The sequence below is a fragment of the Cyclopterus lumpus genome, chromosome 6 (assembly GCF_009769545.1).
Source record: "Cyclopterus lumpus isolate fCycLum1 chromosome 6, fCycLum1.pri, whole genome shotgun sequence".
Classification (NCBI taxonomy): Eukaryota; Metazoa; Chordata; class Actinopteri; order Perciformes; family Cyclopteridae; genus Cyclopterus; species Cyclopterus lumpus.
Genome location: NC_046971.1, coordinates 205,001 through 220,000, shown reverse-complemented (window position 1 = coordinate 220,000; position 15,000 = coordinate 205,001). Strand labels below are relative to the sequence as shown.

Genomic DNA, 15,000 nt, shown 5'->3' with positions numbered 1-15,000 from the left:
AATAATATGACCAGGTGAGATTTCACTGGGTGCTATTAATGAGAAATAAAAATGAACTTTTTTGATTTTAGCAAATGTCTGCAATGAAAAAGAGTGAAAAATGTAAAGGGGTCTGAATACTTTCCGTAACCACTGTATATACACACACATCTATGTGTCTAAATGTGTACTGGTACATACATGCTGCAGTCTGGGTTCTGGGTGAGCGCTTCGTAAGCTTCACTGTTGTGTCCCAGATCCAGGTGGTGTTTGAATATTCGAGTCCACAGAGCCGCCTGAAGATAAACAGTCACCTTTACATTTTACTGCATCAGAACTATGTATATATTCATTTCGTAAACATTCTAAAAACACGAATAATGAACTCATTAATCTGATCAAATAAAAAAAATGAATATGAACTGACAATCTTTAATTAAGAAGTCACAAAAGAGATGGATTGACTGAAGTATCAAAATAAACGTGTAATACCACTGATTACATTACATTACATGTCATTTAGCTGACGCTTTTATCCAAAGCGACTTACAATAAGTGCATTAAACCGTGAGTCCAAACTCAGAACAACAAGAATCAAGCAAGTACAATTTCTTCAATAAAGTCAAACTACAAAGTACTATCCGTAAGTGCCATTTAAGTGCTACTAAAGTGCTATCGGTAAGGGACATTTAAGTGCTACTACGGCATTTAAGTGCTACCTATTCAAGGTATAGTCGAAAAAGATGTGTTTTTAGTTTGCGACGGAAGATGTAGAGACTTTCTGCTGTCCTGATGTCAATGGGGAGCTCGTTCCACCAATGAGGAGCCAGCACAGCAAACAGTCGGGATTTAGCTCGAAGTGAAGGAGCTACAAGCAGATTGGCAGAAGCCGAGCGAAGTGAACGGGCTGGGGTGTGAGGTTAGACCATGTCCTGGGTGTGAGGTTAGACCATGTCCTGGGTGTGAGGTTAGACCATGTCCTGGGTGTACGGTTTGACCATGTCCTGGATGTAGACCGGACCCGATCTGTTCGCAGCACGGTACGCAAGTACCAATGTTTTGAAGCGGATGCTGCAGCCACCGGTAACCAGTGAAGGTCGCGGAGGAGCGGAGGATTGTGGGTAAATTTCGGTCGGTTGAAGACCAGTCGAGCAGCTGCATTCTGAATGAGCTGTAGAGGTCGAATGGCATTAGCAGGAAGACCTGCCAAGAGGGAGTTGCAATAGTCCAGCCGTGAGATGACCAGAGCCTGGACCAGAACCTGTGCCGCCTTCTGAGTGAGAAGAGGTCGGATTCTCCTGATGTTGTACAGCATGTACCTACAGGAGCGTGTTATTGCGGCAATGTTGGCAGTCAGGGAGAGTTGACTGTCGAGCGTCACTCCGAGGTTCCTGGCAGTCGGAGTCGGAACCAGCACTGAGTCGTTGAAGTTAATAGATAGGTCGTGGGTGGGAGAGCCTTTTCCTGGAAGGAGGAGAAGTTCAGTCTTGTCCGGGTTAATTTTCAGGTGGTGTGCGGACATCCACTGAGAGATGTCGGTCAGACAGGCAGAGATTCGTGCTGCTACCCGTGCTTCAGATTGGGGAAACGAGAGGATCAGTTGGGTGTCGTCAGCATAGCTGTGGTAGGTGAAGCCATGCGAGCGAATGACAGAGCCAAGAGAGTTGGTGTACAGAGAGAAGAGAAGAGGACCAAGGACTGAACCTTGAGGGACCCCGGTAGTCAGAGGACAAGGCTCAGACACAGATCCTCTCCAGGTTACCCGGTAAGAGCGGTCGGTGAGGTAGGATGAGAAGAGTGGGAGCAGAGCCTGAGATACCAGGTCCTGGAGGGAGGACAAGAGGATCTGATGGTTCACTGTGTCAAAGGCAGCGGAAAGGTCTAGAAGGATGAGGACAGAGGAGAGAGAGGCTGCTCTAGCAGTGTGAAGCTGCTCAGAGACAGCAAGGAGGGCAGTCTCTGTTGAGTGGCCTGTCTTGAATCCAGACTGGTGGGGGTCTAGAAGGTTGTTACAGTGAAGAAAGGAGGAGACTTGGTTAAAGATAGCTCGCTCTAGAGTTTTGGAGAGGAAGGGAAGGAGAGAGACAGGTCTGTAGTTGTTGACTTCAGATCTGTAGTTGTTGACTTCAGGTCTGTAGTTGTTGACTTCAGATGGGTCGAGAGTGGGTTTCTTCAGGAGAGGGTTGACTCTTGCCTCCTTCAGAGAGTTGGGGAAACAGCCGGTTGAGAGGGAGGTGTTAATGAGATGGGTGAGAAAGGGAAGAAGGTCAGGAGCAATGGACTGGAGAAGGTGAGAAGGGATGGGGTCAAGGGGGCAGGTGGTTGGGCGGGCAGAGGTTACTAGGGTAAGAACTTGATTAGGAGACAGGGGGATAAAAGAGGAAAACAAGGGGGAAGAAGGTGAAGTTACTGGAGGTGTAGTTGAGGAAGATGGATTAGTAAATGAAGAGCGTATGTCGTCTATCTTTTTTGTAAAGTAGTCAACAAAGTGGCTTGGTAGAAGGGTGGAGGGAGGGGGGACCAGGGGGGTCAAGGAGGTTGGAAAAAATTGAGAAGAGCTTTTTAGGGTTAGATGAAGAGGATTCGATTCTGGATTGATAGAACAAACTTTTGGCTGCAGTGATGGACGCAGACAAGGAGGAGAGAAGAGATTGATAGGCAAGCAGGTCACTGGCGTGTTTGGATTTACGCCATTTCCTTTCCGCTGCTCGCATTGTGGCTCTCTCGGCGCGCACCGGTTCAGACAGCCACGGAGCCGGAGAGGACTTGAGGACCTTTAGAGTCATAAGAGGACAGAGAGAATCAAGAGAGGACGACAGCGTAGAGAGAAGAGTGTCAGTGGCGAAGTTAGGCTGCATAAGTGCGAAGGAATCGGTTGAGGGGAGGGCTGACAGAACAGAGGAGGCCAGAGAGGAGGGTGAGAGGGTACGGATGTTGTGACGGACAGGTGCAGAGTCCGTTGTGGGAGGGTTGTCAGTTCCAAAGAGTGGGAGAGAGTAAGATATGAAGAAGTGGTCAGAGACATGAAGTGGAGTTACAGTGAGGTTTGCTGTAGAGCAGTTTCTGGTGAACATATAGTCAAGGTGGGTGCCAGCTTTGTGAGTAGGAGGGGAAGGACTGAGCGAGAGAGCAAAGGAAGACAGTAAGAGTAGCAGGTCACATGACTTCTCTGTCTGGATGTTAAAGTCACCCAGAAGGATGAGCGGGGGTCCATTTTCTGGGAAGTTTGAAAGGAGGACGTCTAGTTCTTCCAAGAAGTCTCCCAAGGAACCAGGAGGACGGTAGAGAACAACAATGGTTAGATGAACCGGATGAGTAACCGTCACAGCATGAAACTCAAAAGACAGTTGGGTAAATGGAAGCGGGTAGAGAGCAAAACTCCATTTGGGTGAGATGAGTAGACCTGTGCCACCACCCCGACCAGAGGGTCTGGGTGTGTGGCAGAAGGAGAAGGCCGAGGAGAGAGCAGCAGGGGTTGATGTGTTGTCTGGTGTAATCCAAGTCTCAGTGAGAGCCAGGAAGTCCAGCGATTGCTTGATAGCGAAACCAGAGATGAAGTCCGCCTTGCGGTTAGCTGACTGGCAGTTCCAGAGGCCCCCAGTAACGAGGCGCTGGGTCTGTGTAGAGCGGGTGGGATAAATAAGAGAGGAAGGATTTTGGTGCATGTGTGACCGAGTCCGCGGTCTATAGTATCTACGAGTAGATGTGCACACAGGTATGAAAAGAAAACACATTATCACAGGGAAATGTTTATACTCAGCCACCACCGAAAGACTCCAACGAAAGACTCCTAGGTCTTTATCCTCCGAGTCTTGACTCCAACGAAAGACTCTTGGGTCTTTATCCTCAGAGTCTTGACTCCAACGAAAGACTCCTAGGTCTTTATCCTCCGAGTCTTGACTCCAACGAAAGACTCCTAGGTCTTTATCCTCCGAGTCTTGACTCCAACGAAAGACTCCTAGGTCTTTATCCTCCGAGTCTTGACTCCAATGAAAGACTCCTAGGTCTTTATCCTCCGAGTCTTGACTCCAACGAAAGACTCCTAGGTCTTTATCCTCAGAGTCTTGACTCCAACGAAAGACTCCTAGGTCTTTATCCTCAGAGTCTTCATACGAGGAGTCTTCCCTGACGCTACAAGCCCCAACCTGGTTATACACCCGAGTTGGCGGTAATTGGTTACAGCTTTGTCGAGCCCGCCCACAGGTCGTTGAAGGAATTGCCCACTCAGTGATCGATACTGGTAAACAGGGGATCCTCGCTAACAGTGAAGTCTCAGTTTGCTAGAATGTGAAATTCTTGCCAAACTGATTAAGGACAAAGATCAGTTTACCTCAAGGTAGAAAGTAGACTGATTTATATGTTTATATTTAAATGTTAACAGTCTACCTGTGTGCTGCATGTTACCTGTCTCTCTCTACATGTGTGATGTATGTTACCCGTCTGTCTACCTGTGTGCTGCATGTTACCCGTCTGTCTACCTGTGTGCTACATGTTACCCGTCTGTCTACCTGTGTGCTGTATGTTACCCGTCTGTCTACCTGTGTGCTACATGTTACCCGTCTGTCTATTTGTGTGCTACATGTTACCCGTCTGTCTACCTGTGTGCTACATGTTACCCGTCTGTCTACCTGTGTGCTACATGTTACCCGTCTGTCTACATGTGTGATGTATGTTACCCGTCTGTCTACCTGTGTGCTACATGTTACCCGTCTGTCTACCTGTGTGCTGCATGTTACCCGTCTGTCTATTTGTGTGCTACATGTTACCCGTCTGTCTACCTGTGTGCTGTATGTTACCCGTCTGTCTATTTGTGTGCTACATGTTACCCGTCTGTCTACCTGTGTGCTACATGTTACCCGTCTGTCTATTTGTGTGCTGCATGTTACCCGTCTGTCTACCTGTGTGCTACATGTTACCCGTCTGTCTACCTGTGTGCTACATGTTACCCGTCTGTCTACCTGTGTGCTACATGTTACCCGTCTGTCTACCTGTGTGCTGTATGTTACCCGTCTGTCTACCTGTGTGCTGCATGTTACCCGTCTGTCTACCTGTGTGCTGTATGTTACCCGTCTGTCTACCTGTGTGCTGTATGTTACCCGTCTGTCTATTTGTGTGCTGCATGTTACCCGTCTGTCTACCTGTGTGCTGTATGTTACCCGTCTGTCTACCTGTGTGCTACATGTTACCCGTCTGTCTACCTGTGTGCTGTATGTTACCCGTCTGTCTACCTGTGTGCTGCATGTTACCCGTCTGTCTACCTGTGTGCTACATGTTACCCGTCTGTCTACCTGTGTGCTACATGTTACCCGTCTGTCTACCTGTGTGCTACATGTTACCCGTCTGTCTACCTGTGTGCTGTATGTTACCCGTCTGTCTACCTGTGTGCTACATGTTACCCGTCTGTCTACCTGTGTGCTACATGTTACCCGTCTGTCTACCTGTGTGCTGTATGTTACCCGTCTGTCTACCTGTGTGCTGCATGTTACCCGTCTGTCTACCTGTGTGCTGCATGTTACCCGTCTGTCTACCTGTGTGCTGTATGTTACCCGTCTGTCTACCTGTGTGCTACACGTTACCCGTCTGTCTACCTGTGTGCTACATGTTACCTGTCTCTCTACCTGTGTGCTACATGTTACCCGTCTCTCTACCTGTGTGCTACATGTTACCCGTCTGTCTACCTGTGTGCTACACGTTACCCGTCTGTCTACCTGTGTGCTACACGTTACCTGTCTGTCCATCTCTGTGCTACTTTGAACACATCAGAGATCAATTATCTGGTGATGTGGTTTCTGTAGATGGCATTGCCCTGACATCCAACACCACTGTAAAGAATCTCTAGTTATCTTTGACCGAGACTTGTCCTTTAACTCCACGTTAAGCAAATCTCAAGGATTGCATTGTTTCATCTACGTAACATTTCAAAAATCAGGCACATCTTGTCTCAAAAAGATGCAGAAAAGCTGGTTCACGCGTTTGTTACTTCCAGACTAGATTACTGCAACTCCTTATTATCAGGCTGCTCTAATAAGTCTCTTAAGTCCCTCCAGTTGATCCAGAATGCTGCAGCTTGTGTACTCACAAAAACTAAGAAAAGAGATCACATTACTCCTGTATTAGCTGCTCTGCACTGGCTCCCTGTAAAATCAAGAATCACATTTAAAATTCTTCTCCTCACCTACAAAGCCTTGATTGGTGATGCACCATCATATCTAATATCAATTGTACTTGCTTGATTCTTGTTGTTCTGAGTTTGGACTCATGGTTTAATGCACTTATTGTAAGTCGCTTTGGATAAAAGCGTCAGCTAAATGACATGTAATGTAATGTAATATCTTAAGGAGCTTGTAGTACCATATTGCCCCACTAGAGAGCTGCGCTCACTAAATGCGGGGCTACTTGTGGTTCCTAGAGTGAATTTGCATCCCTCCATTGCACCTTATTAACTCGGCTTCCTCCCCGGAGTCGTTGTGACTTCACGTCTCATAGGGTCCATTGGACCTGGAGGTGTCTGATGCTGGTGAGCCGGCCTCCCATTGGCCCTGCTGATGCCCCGCCCCCCCTCCTCTCTACCTCCTTCTGTTTCATGGATTGGAGTTCCATTCATACATTGTTATATTCATGTAATGTGTTTATGTAACTCTGTAACTCTGTTCATCTGGTCACATGACATCTATTCTTCTGTCCATCCGGGGAGAGGGATCCTCCTCTGTTGCTCTCCTGAAGGTTTCTTCCCTTTTTTCCCTGTCAAAGGTTATTTTTGGGGAGTTTTTCCTGATCCGATGTGAGGTCAAAGGTCAGTGATGTCGTATGTGTACAGATTGTAAAGCCCTCTGAGGAGAATCTGTAATATTGGGCTATACAAAATAAACTGAATTGAACATGTTACCTGTCTGTCCATCTCTGTGCTACATGTTACCTGTCTGTCTATCTGTGTGTGTGTTACCTGTCTGTCTATCTGTGTGTGTGTTACCTGTCTGTCTATCTGTGTGTGTGTAACCTGTCTGTCTATCTGTGTGTGTGTTACCTGTCTGTCTATCTGTGTGTGTGTTACCTGTCTGTCTATCTGTGTGTGTGTTACCTGACTGTCTATCTGTGTGTGTGTTACCTGTCTGTCTATCTGTGTGTGTGTTACCTGTCTGTCTATCTGTGTGTGTGTTACCTGTCTGTCTATCTGTGTGTGTGTTACCTGTCTGTCTATCTGTGTGTGTGTTACCTGTCTGTCTATCTGTGTGTGTGTTACCTGTCTGTCTATCTGTGTGTGTGTTACCTGTCTGTCTATCTGTGTGTGTGTTACCTGTTTGTCTATCTGTGTGTGTGTTACCTGTCTGTCTATCTGTGTGTGTGTGTTACCTGTCTGTCTATCTGTGTGTGTGTTACCTGTCTGTCTATCTGTGTGTGTGTTACCTGACTGTCTATCTGTGTGTGTGTTACCTGTCTGTCTATCTGTGTGTGTGTTACCTGTCTGTCTATCTGTGTGTGTGTTACCTGTCTGTCTATCTGTGTGTGTGTTACCTGTCTGTCTATCTGTGTGTGTGTTACCTGTCTGTCTATCTGTGTGTGTGTTACCTGTCTGTCTATCTGTGTGTGTGTTACCTGTCTGTCTATCTGTGTGTGTGTTACCTGTCTGTCTATCTGTGTGTGTGTTACCTGTCTGTCTATCTGTGTGTGTGTTACCTGTCTGTCTATCTGTGTGTGTGTTACCTGTCTGTCTATCTGTGTGTGTGTTACCTGTCTGTCTATCTGTGTGTGTGTTACCTGTCTGTCTATCTGTGTGTGTGTTACCTGTTTGTCTATCTGTGTGTGTGTTACCTGTCTGTCTATCTGTGTGTGTGTGTTACCTGTCTGTCTATCTGTGTGTGTGTTACCTGTCTGTCTATCTGTGTGTGTGTTACCTGACTGTCTATCTGTGTGTGTGTTACCTGTCTGTCTATCTGTGTGTGTGTTACCTGTCTGTCTATCTGTGTGTGTGTTACCTGTCTGTCTATCTGTGTGTGTGTTACCTGTCTGTCTATCTGTGTGTGTGTTACCTGTCTGTCTATCTGTGTGTGTGTTACCTGTCTGTCTATCTGTGTGTGTGTTACCTGTCTGTCTATCTGTGTGTGTGTTACCTGTCTGTCTATCTGTGTGTGTGTTACCTGTCTGTCTATCTGTGTGTGTGTTACCTGTCTGTCTATCTGTGTGTGTGTTACCTGTCTGTCTATCTGTGTGTGTGTTACCTGTCTGTCTATCTGTGTGTGTGTTACCTGTCTGTCTATCTGTGTGTGTGTTACCTGTCTGTCTATCTGTGTGTGTGTTACCTGTCTGTCTATCTGTGTGTGTGTGTTACCTGTCTGTCTATCTGTGTGTGTGTTACCTGTCTGTCTATCTGTGTGTGTGTTACCTGACTGTTGGCGTCGCTGGCGGCCTCCGTGATGGCCAGAGAGGCCAACTGGATGACCAGCTCAGGTAGACCCACATCCTCCAACAGCCGCAGCACCTGAACATAGAAATATATATGATATGTCAATCAAAAGAACCAATATATTATATTCTTGTCATCTAAAAAGAGAAATGTGTGGTTATAAAACCTCTCATTTCTCTCTGTTCACAACATTGTTAATTCATGTGTCAGATTCTGATCATATTGGGCTCTTATGTTTATTTTTCTGTGCCTTCATTTAAGATGCGAGCCGGTATGTTTGCTCAAAAGATCTGAGCTTCGTCTCCTAGCTTCACATCGCTGCTTCAATATAATACACGTGTGATTGAGTGAGTAGGATCACGTGAGATGATTTTCAACGCCTGTAATTGGTCGATGAGTTTCCTGGACCGCCGAACGAGAGCCGTAAAGCCTAGTGGGGCGACTATGGGTCAGTGGTTAGCATGCCCGTCTTTCAATCAAGAGGTTGGCAGTTCAATCCCCGCCCAAGTCGATGTGTCCTTGAGCAAGACACTTAACCCTGCATTGCTCCCCGTAGCTGTGTCTACGGTGTATAATGTAAAGTGTCTTTGAGTATCTAGAAAAGCACTATATAAATTAAATGGATTATTATTATTATTATTAGAAAAGATGCGTCGGTTAAATAGAAGTGATCCATGAAAATGTAATATTTCTCAATTATCTATGGGCTTTTGGTCCAAGGTCCAGAGACAACGGCGTCTGGGACCCGAACCACCTGTGAGTGACCCCTGGACTACAGCCTTGTTCCGATCTCAGCCACTACAAGAGGACTGCTCTGTATTTCTTTTCTGTATTTGTCATGCTTTTAGGTTGTAGAAAGTTCACGAATATATGTTATTTTGTATGAAAGAGTTTGGGGAAAAAGTATTGTTTATACAGAGAACAAAACGCTGTACAACAGTTCCACCAGAATCACAATCGAAAGGGCAGAACGAGAAGATGAATAAGAATAGAAGGAATCACCACTCATTGGTCAAATGAATTGGAAGCTTAGCATAAAAAAGTGCAGATTTATAAAGGAATAAGTTGTAAAAAGATGGAATAATAACCGGTGTTTAGACACAGAATGTTAGTATAGGGTTAGCAGTATTGGAATTGGATCAATGAATATCAGATGGACAAAATATGGACAAACAAATCAGTGTAAAACTATTCACACACCACTTAGTCGACAGCCCAAATGCACCGTTGAGTTTCAAGAAGGAGGGTTGGGGTGTTTGGGGGTATTAACAGATTTCTGAATGTTTCATGGACCACGTTTTAACTTCCTGTTGATCTACTCACTGATTGGTTGTTTCAGCTGTAAGTTGTTACTTCAGCATACCTTGTTGTAGTACTGTAATCTGGGGGTGGAGGCAGCCTCCTCCTCCTCGCTGCCCGTCAGTTTCAGCAGGAACTCCTCCTTCTCCACCTCAGTCGCTGCCTCCTGGAAACACTGCAGAGCCTGAAGAGGAAAAACAACCACCTCAGATCAACAGAGACCAGCTTCACCAGGTTCTGGTTCCAGTCTACCCGCCTCTGTAGTTTCTGTAACCCACCTTCTGGCCCTCCCCGTTGGCCAGGTAACACTGACCCAGCATGAAGCGGCAGGAACCGATGTTCACCTGACACCACGGCCCGATCAGGCGCACATAGTCCTACAGACACAACGCAGATGAGAAACACAAGGAACACTGTGTGTGTGTGTGTTAACGTGGGATGTCATGAAGGTAAACACAAGGTGTGTGTGATGTCACAAAGTGCTCCTTTAATCAGAGGCTGCAGATGTATCCAATTGTCCTGCTGCCTTCATAGATTGAATGAGCTGAAGAACCATTTAATCCAGTATGAAGATGGGTAACAATCACTTATTGATTAATAGATAAGCCATGAACGTTGTCCTGAGTCAATAACAGTTAGACAGACTTTGACATTAGTGAGCGTGATGAAGAACATAAACCCACCTGCAGCTGTGTGTACTGACAGTTGGCCATCAGACACTCTGGGAACTGGAAACCAGGGTTACTGGGCCAACTGGAAGGCACCATTGTTAAGAACAAACCAGTACCGGGTGGTGGACACAGGAAGTCACCAGAATAAATAAGTTATGGATATAAAATTGTGTCGTCGGGTGAACAAAGGATACAGCAGCTGTGCGAGCAGGACGACCACGTTGGAGATCATGTGACTCCAGCGGAGCGGAGCGTTACTCTGCTGCTGAGAGTAAATCTGAGAGATGATCAGCTTCCTGGCTGCAGTCTGATAGAAGAGCTCCACCACCGTTTGAGGACTCAACACTGTGTAGAAGGGTACTGTTAACACCTCACATTCACTGGACATCATGTCTGGTACTGGTATTACCTCATAACACTGGATATTGTGTCTGGTACTGGTATTACCTCATAACACTGGACATCATGTCTGGTACTGGTATTACCTCATAACACTGGACATCATGTCTGGTACTGGTATTACCTCATAACACTGGATATTGTGTCTGGTACTGGTATTACCTCATAACACTGGATATCATGTCTGGTACTGGTATTACCTCATAACACTGGATATTGTGTCTGGTACTGGTATTACCTCATAACACTGGATATTGTGTCTGGTACTGGTATTACCTCATAACACTGGACATCATGTCTGGTACTGGTATTACCTCATAACACTGGATATTGTGTCTGGTACTGGTATTACCTCATAACACTGGACATCATGTCTGGTACTGGTATTACCTCATAACACTGGATATTGTGTCTGGTACTGGTATTACCTCATAACACTGGACATCATGTCTGGTACTGGTATTACCTCATAACACTGGATATTGTGTCTGGTACTGGTATTACCTCATAACACTGGACATCATGTCTGGTACTGGTATTACCTCATAACACTGGACATCATGTCTGGTACTGGTATTACCTCATAACACTGGATATTGTGTCTGGTACTGGTATTACCTCATAACACTGGACATCATGTCTGGTACTGGTATTACCTCATAACACTGGATATTGTGTCTGGTACTGGTATTACCTCATAACACTGGACATCATGTCTGGTACTGGTATTACCTCATAACACTGGATATTGTGTCTGGTACTGGTATTACCTCATAACACTGGATATTGTGTCTGGTACTGGTATTACCTATTTGTAAGAGCCCTTTTGTTTGTTTTGTTTACCTCCCACCAATTGTGGGTGTATGGGCCGCTGTTAATTGGGCAAGAGGTCAATATAATGAGGATCACTAGGGCCAGGTGTTGCTAGATTGGCAGGAGCGATGGGGACAGAGGATGGTACACAGTTTTTGAATGTGGTAACATGTGACAATATGTGGAAATTTATGATAATTAATGTTTGGATTCATTTTATGGTTAAGAAAAATGGGTTACGACAGCGTGGCCATCTTCTGTTTGTGTTGGAAAATGTCCAATTTTCAGGAATAAATTACCTTCATGTTGGAAACTGCATCACTTAATCGCACGCGTCTAAACTAAGCAAACAGCAACCGTAGTGGCCTTTTCTTTTGATGGTCAATACCTATTGTTACCTTATATAGACACTGGACATCACGTAGGGTAATATCACACGCTACATTCAAATTACTTGTTGCACTTGTTTATTAGAAGTCATTGAACTGAGAGAAAACAGAGGTGATGAAACTGATCCGAGTTCAGTGTGTCTGACCTGATCTGTTGGTGGAGAGGGCCGGCGTGTCCGACAACTCCAACACTGTGAGGTGCTGCAGGTTAGCGTCTCTGCAGGAGGTCAGAGGTCAGAACACTGTCTACATATGCACGCCTTATATTCTCTACGACTTTAAATACAACAGACTAGGACTGCCTACTTCTACTTAGTGGACTAATAAACTAAGAAGGGGCAGTTCTGCAACCTGCTAACACCACAACTAAACTAAATGTGTGTGCTAGTACACATGCTTGTGTACTTGTGTGTACTCACATTATATCGATGGGGACAGAGGATGCCAGGCTCTGACTGATGTGTTTGAGGAGGTAATAAGAGGAAAGGAGGTTGGAGCTGCGAGGGATCAGGTCCTGCTGGAGCTGCAGCAGCTGAGCCCCCCCCCCCAGAAACACCTAACACAAAAGATTACATTTATTATGCAGTGTACCAAAACAGTGTCTCTTCGGACAGCAGCCATGACAATCAGACCTCAGATCTGAGAGAGACACATAAGCTCCAAAGTCTTGTTTGTCAGCTGATTAAAGTGAAGGAGATTAAACATGTGAGGAAGTGTGTGTGTGTGTGTGTGTGTGTGTGTACGTTGTCTCCGAAGCGCAGGTAGAGTTTCTGCAGGATCAGCAGATCTCTACAGAACAGGGTCCTGGTCATTGTCATGTGACAGACGGCCTGGCAGACCACAGAAACTGCTGAGCTGCTGCCCAACAGCTGAGACAGGCTAATCCTCAGGTTCAGACCTGCAAGACACAGCAGGGACACAAATACACACCAGGAGGCCTATCAGAAACCAGGAGTTCACATGAGAATGTATATCTGAACCAGAAGTCCACATTAGTCTATACATCTGAACCAGAAGTCTATACGTCTGAACCAGAAGTCCACAGAAGTCTATAAGTCTGAACCAGAAGTCAATAAGTCTGAACCAGAAGTCAATACGTCTGAACCAGAAGTCAATACGTCTGAATCAGAAGTCTATACGTCTGAATCAGAAGTCTATACGTCTGAACCAGAAGTCCACAGAAGTCTCTACGTCTGAACCAGAAGTCCACAGAAGTCTACACGTCTGAACCAGAAGTCCACAGAAGTCTACACGTCTGAACCAGAAGTCTACAGAAGTCTACACGTCTGAACCAGAAGTCCACAGAAGTCTACACGTCTGAACCAGAAGTCTATACGTCTGAACCAGAAGTCTACACGTCTGAACCAGAAGTCCACAGAAGTCTACACGTCTGAACCAGAAGTCCACAGAAGTCTCTACGTCTGAACCAGAAGTCTACACGTCTGAACCAGAAGTCCACAGAAGTCTACACGTCTGAACCAGAAGTCCACAGAAGTCTATACGTCTGAACCAGAAGTCCACAGAAGTCTATAAGTCTGAACCAGAAGTCTCTACGTCTGAATCAGAAGTCTATACGTCTGAACCAGAAGTCCACAGAAGTCTATACGTCTGAATCAGAAGTCTATACGTCTGAACCAGAAGTCCACAGAAGTCTATACGTCTGAATCAGAAGTCCACAGAAGTCTATACGTCTGAACCAGAAGTCCACAGAAGTCTATACGTCTGAACCAGAAGTCCACAGAAGTCTATACGTCTGAACCAGAAGTCCACAGAAGTCTATAAGTCTGAACCAGAAGTCTATACGTCTGAACCAGAAGTCCACAGAAGTCTATAAGTCTGAACCAGAAGTCTCTACGTCTGAATCAGAAGTCTATACGTCTGAACCAGAAGTCCACAGAAGTCTATACGTCTGAATCAGAAGTCTCTACGTCTGAACCAGAAGTCCACAGAAGTCTATACGTCTGAATCAGAAGTCTCTACGTCTGAACCAGAAGTCCACAGAAGTCTATACGTCTGAACCAGAAGTCCACAGAAGTCTATACGTCTGAACCAGAAGTCCACAGAGGTCTACACATCTGAACCAGAAGTCCACAGAAGTCTATACGTCTGAATCAGAAGTCTCTACGTCTGAACCAGAAGTCCACAGAAGTCTATACGTCTGAACCAGAAGTCCACAGAAGTCTATACGTCTGAACCAGAAGTCCACAGAGGTCTACACATCTGAACCAGAAGTCCACAGAAGTCTCTACGTCTGAACCAGAAGTCCACAGAAGTCTATATGTCTGAACCAGAAGTCCACAGAAGTCTATACGTCTGAACCAGAAGTCAATATGTCTGAATCAGAAGTCTACTTGTCTGAACCAGAAGTCCACAGAAGTCTATACGTCTGAACCAGAAGTCAATATGTCTGAATCAGAAGTCTACTTGTCTGAACCAGAAGTCCACAGAAGTCTCTACGTCTGAACCAGAAGTCCACAGAAGTCTATACGTCTGAACCAGAAGTCAACACAAGTCCAAGGACTTCCGGTGTTGATGTAAGGTTTTCCCACCAGGTACGAGAGTTCCTTCTCCCCCCACGTCCGAGTCCGTCTCCAAGTCCATCTCCCTCAGGAGGACCATCATGGCGCCCATTGGGTTCCGAATGTCCTGCAGTTTGTTCTGGATGTCCTCGATCACGTTCTCACTGCAGGAAGCAACGGCACACGTAAATAAAACTACTGCTGTGAAATACTTCTAAAAGACTCTTTATAGATGTTATTGATCGTAGTATTGGTCGAATTATTGGTCACAGTATTGGTTGTATAATTGATCATAATATTGGTTGTATTATTGATCGTGACATTGACTGACTTGTCATTGGACAGCATGTTTTCCAGGACCAGATCCGCCGCCCTCTCAGGTGACTGAAGGTGTTCCAGGGCTTTCTCCATCTCATACGCCATCTCTCCAGAAACCGCATCACTGACCAGCCGCAGACACTGAACCAGTTGCAGCACGTCCCGGCCCAGCTCAGGTTCTGAGGGTTCACATCAGGACATCAACACATAGT

General features: G+C 45.8%; 1 protein-coding gene across 1 annotated transcript in view; it reads right to left on the bottom strand.

The window, feature by feature from the left end:
* Nucleotides 1–15,000, bottom strand: part of nup160 (nucleoporin 160) — a 61,832-nt gene that overhangs the window by 19,073 nt on the left and 27,759 nt on the right. Inside the window, exons 13-23 of the mRNA XM_034534947.1 lie at nt 14,802–14,967; nt 14,501–14,634; nt 12,695–12,849; nt 12,371–12,507; nt 12,098–12,168; nt 10,545–10,695; nt 10,363–10,432; nt 9,958–10,056; nt 9,744–9,863; nt 8,360–8,455; nt 181–275 (exon numbers count right to left, since the gene is read on the bottom strand). Coding sequence (XP_034390838.1) covers nt 181–275; nt 8,360–8,455; nt 9,744–9,863; nt 9,958–10,056; nt 10,363–10,432; nt 10,545–10,695; nt 12,098–12,168; nt 12,371–12,507; nt 12,695–12,849; nt 14,501–14,634; nt 14,802–14,967 — 1,294 coding nt within the window. The remainder of the gene's footprint in view (nt 1–180; nt 276–8,359; nt 8,456–9,743; nt 9,864–9,957; nt 10,057–10,362; nt 10,433–10,544; nt 10,696–12,097; nt 12,169–12,370; nt 12,508–12,694; nt 12,850–14,500; nt 14,635–14,801; nt 14,968–15,000) is intronic.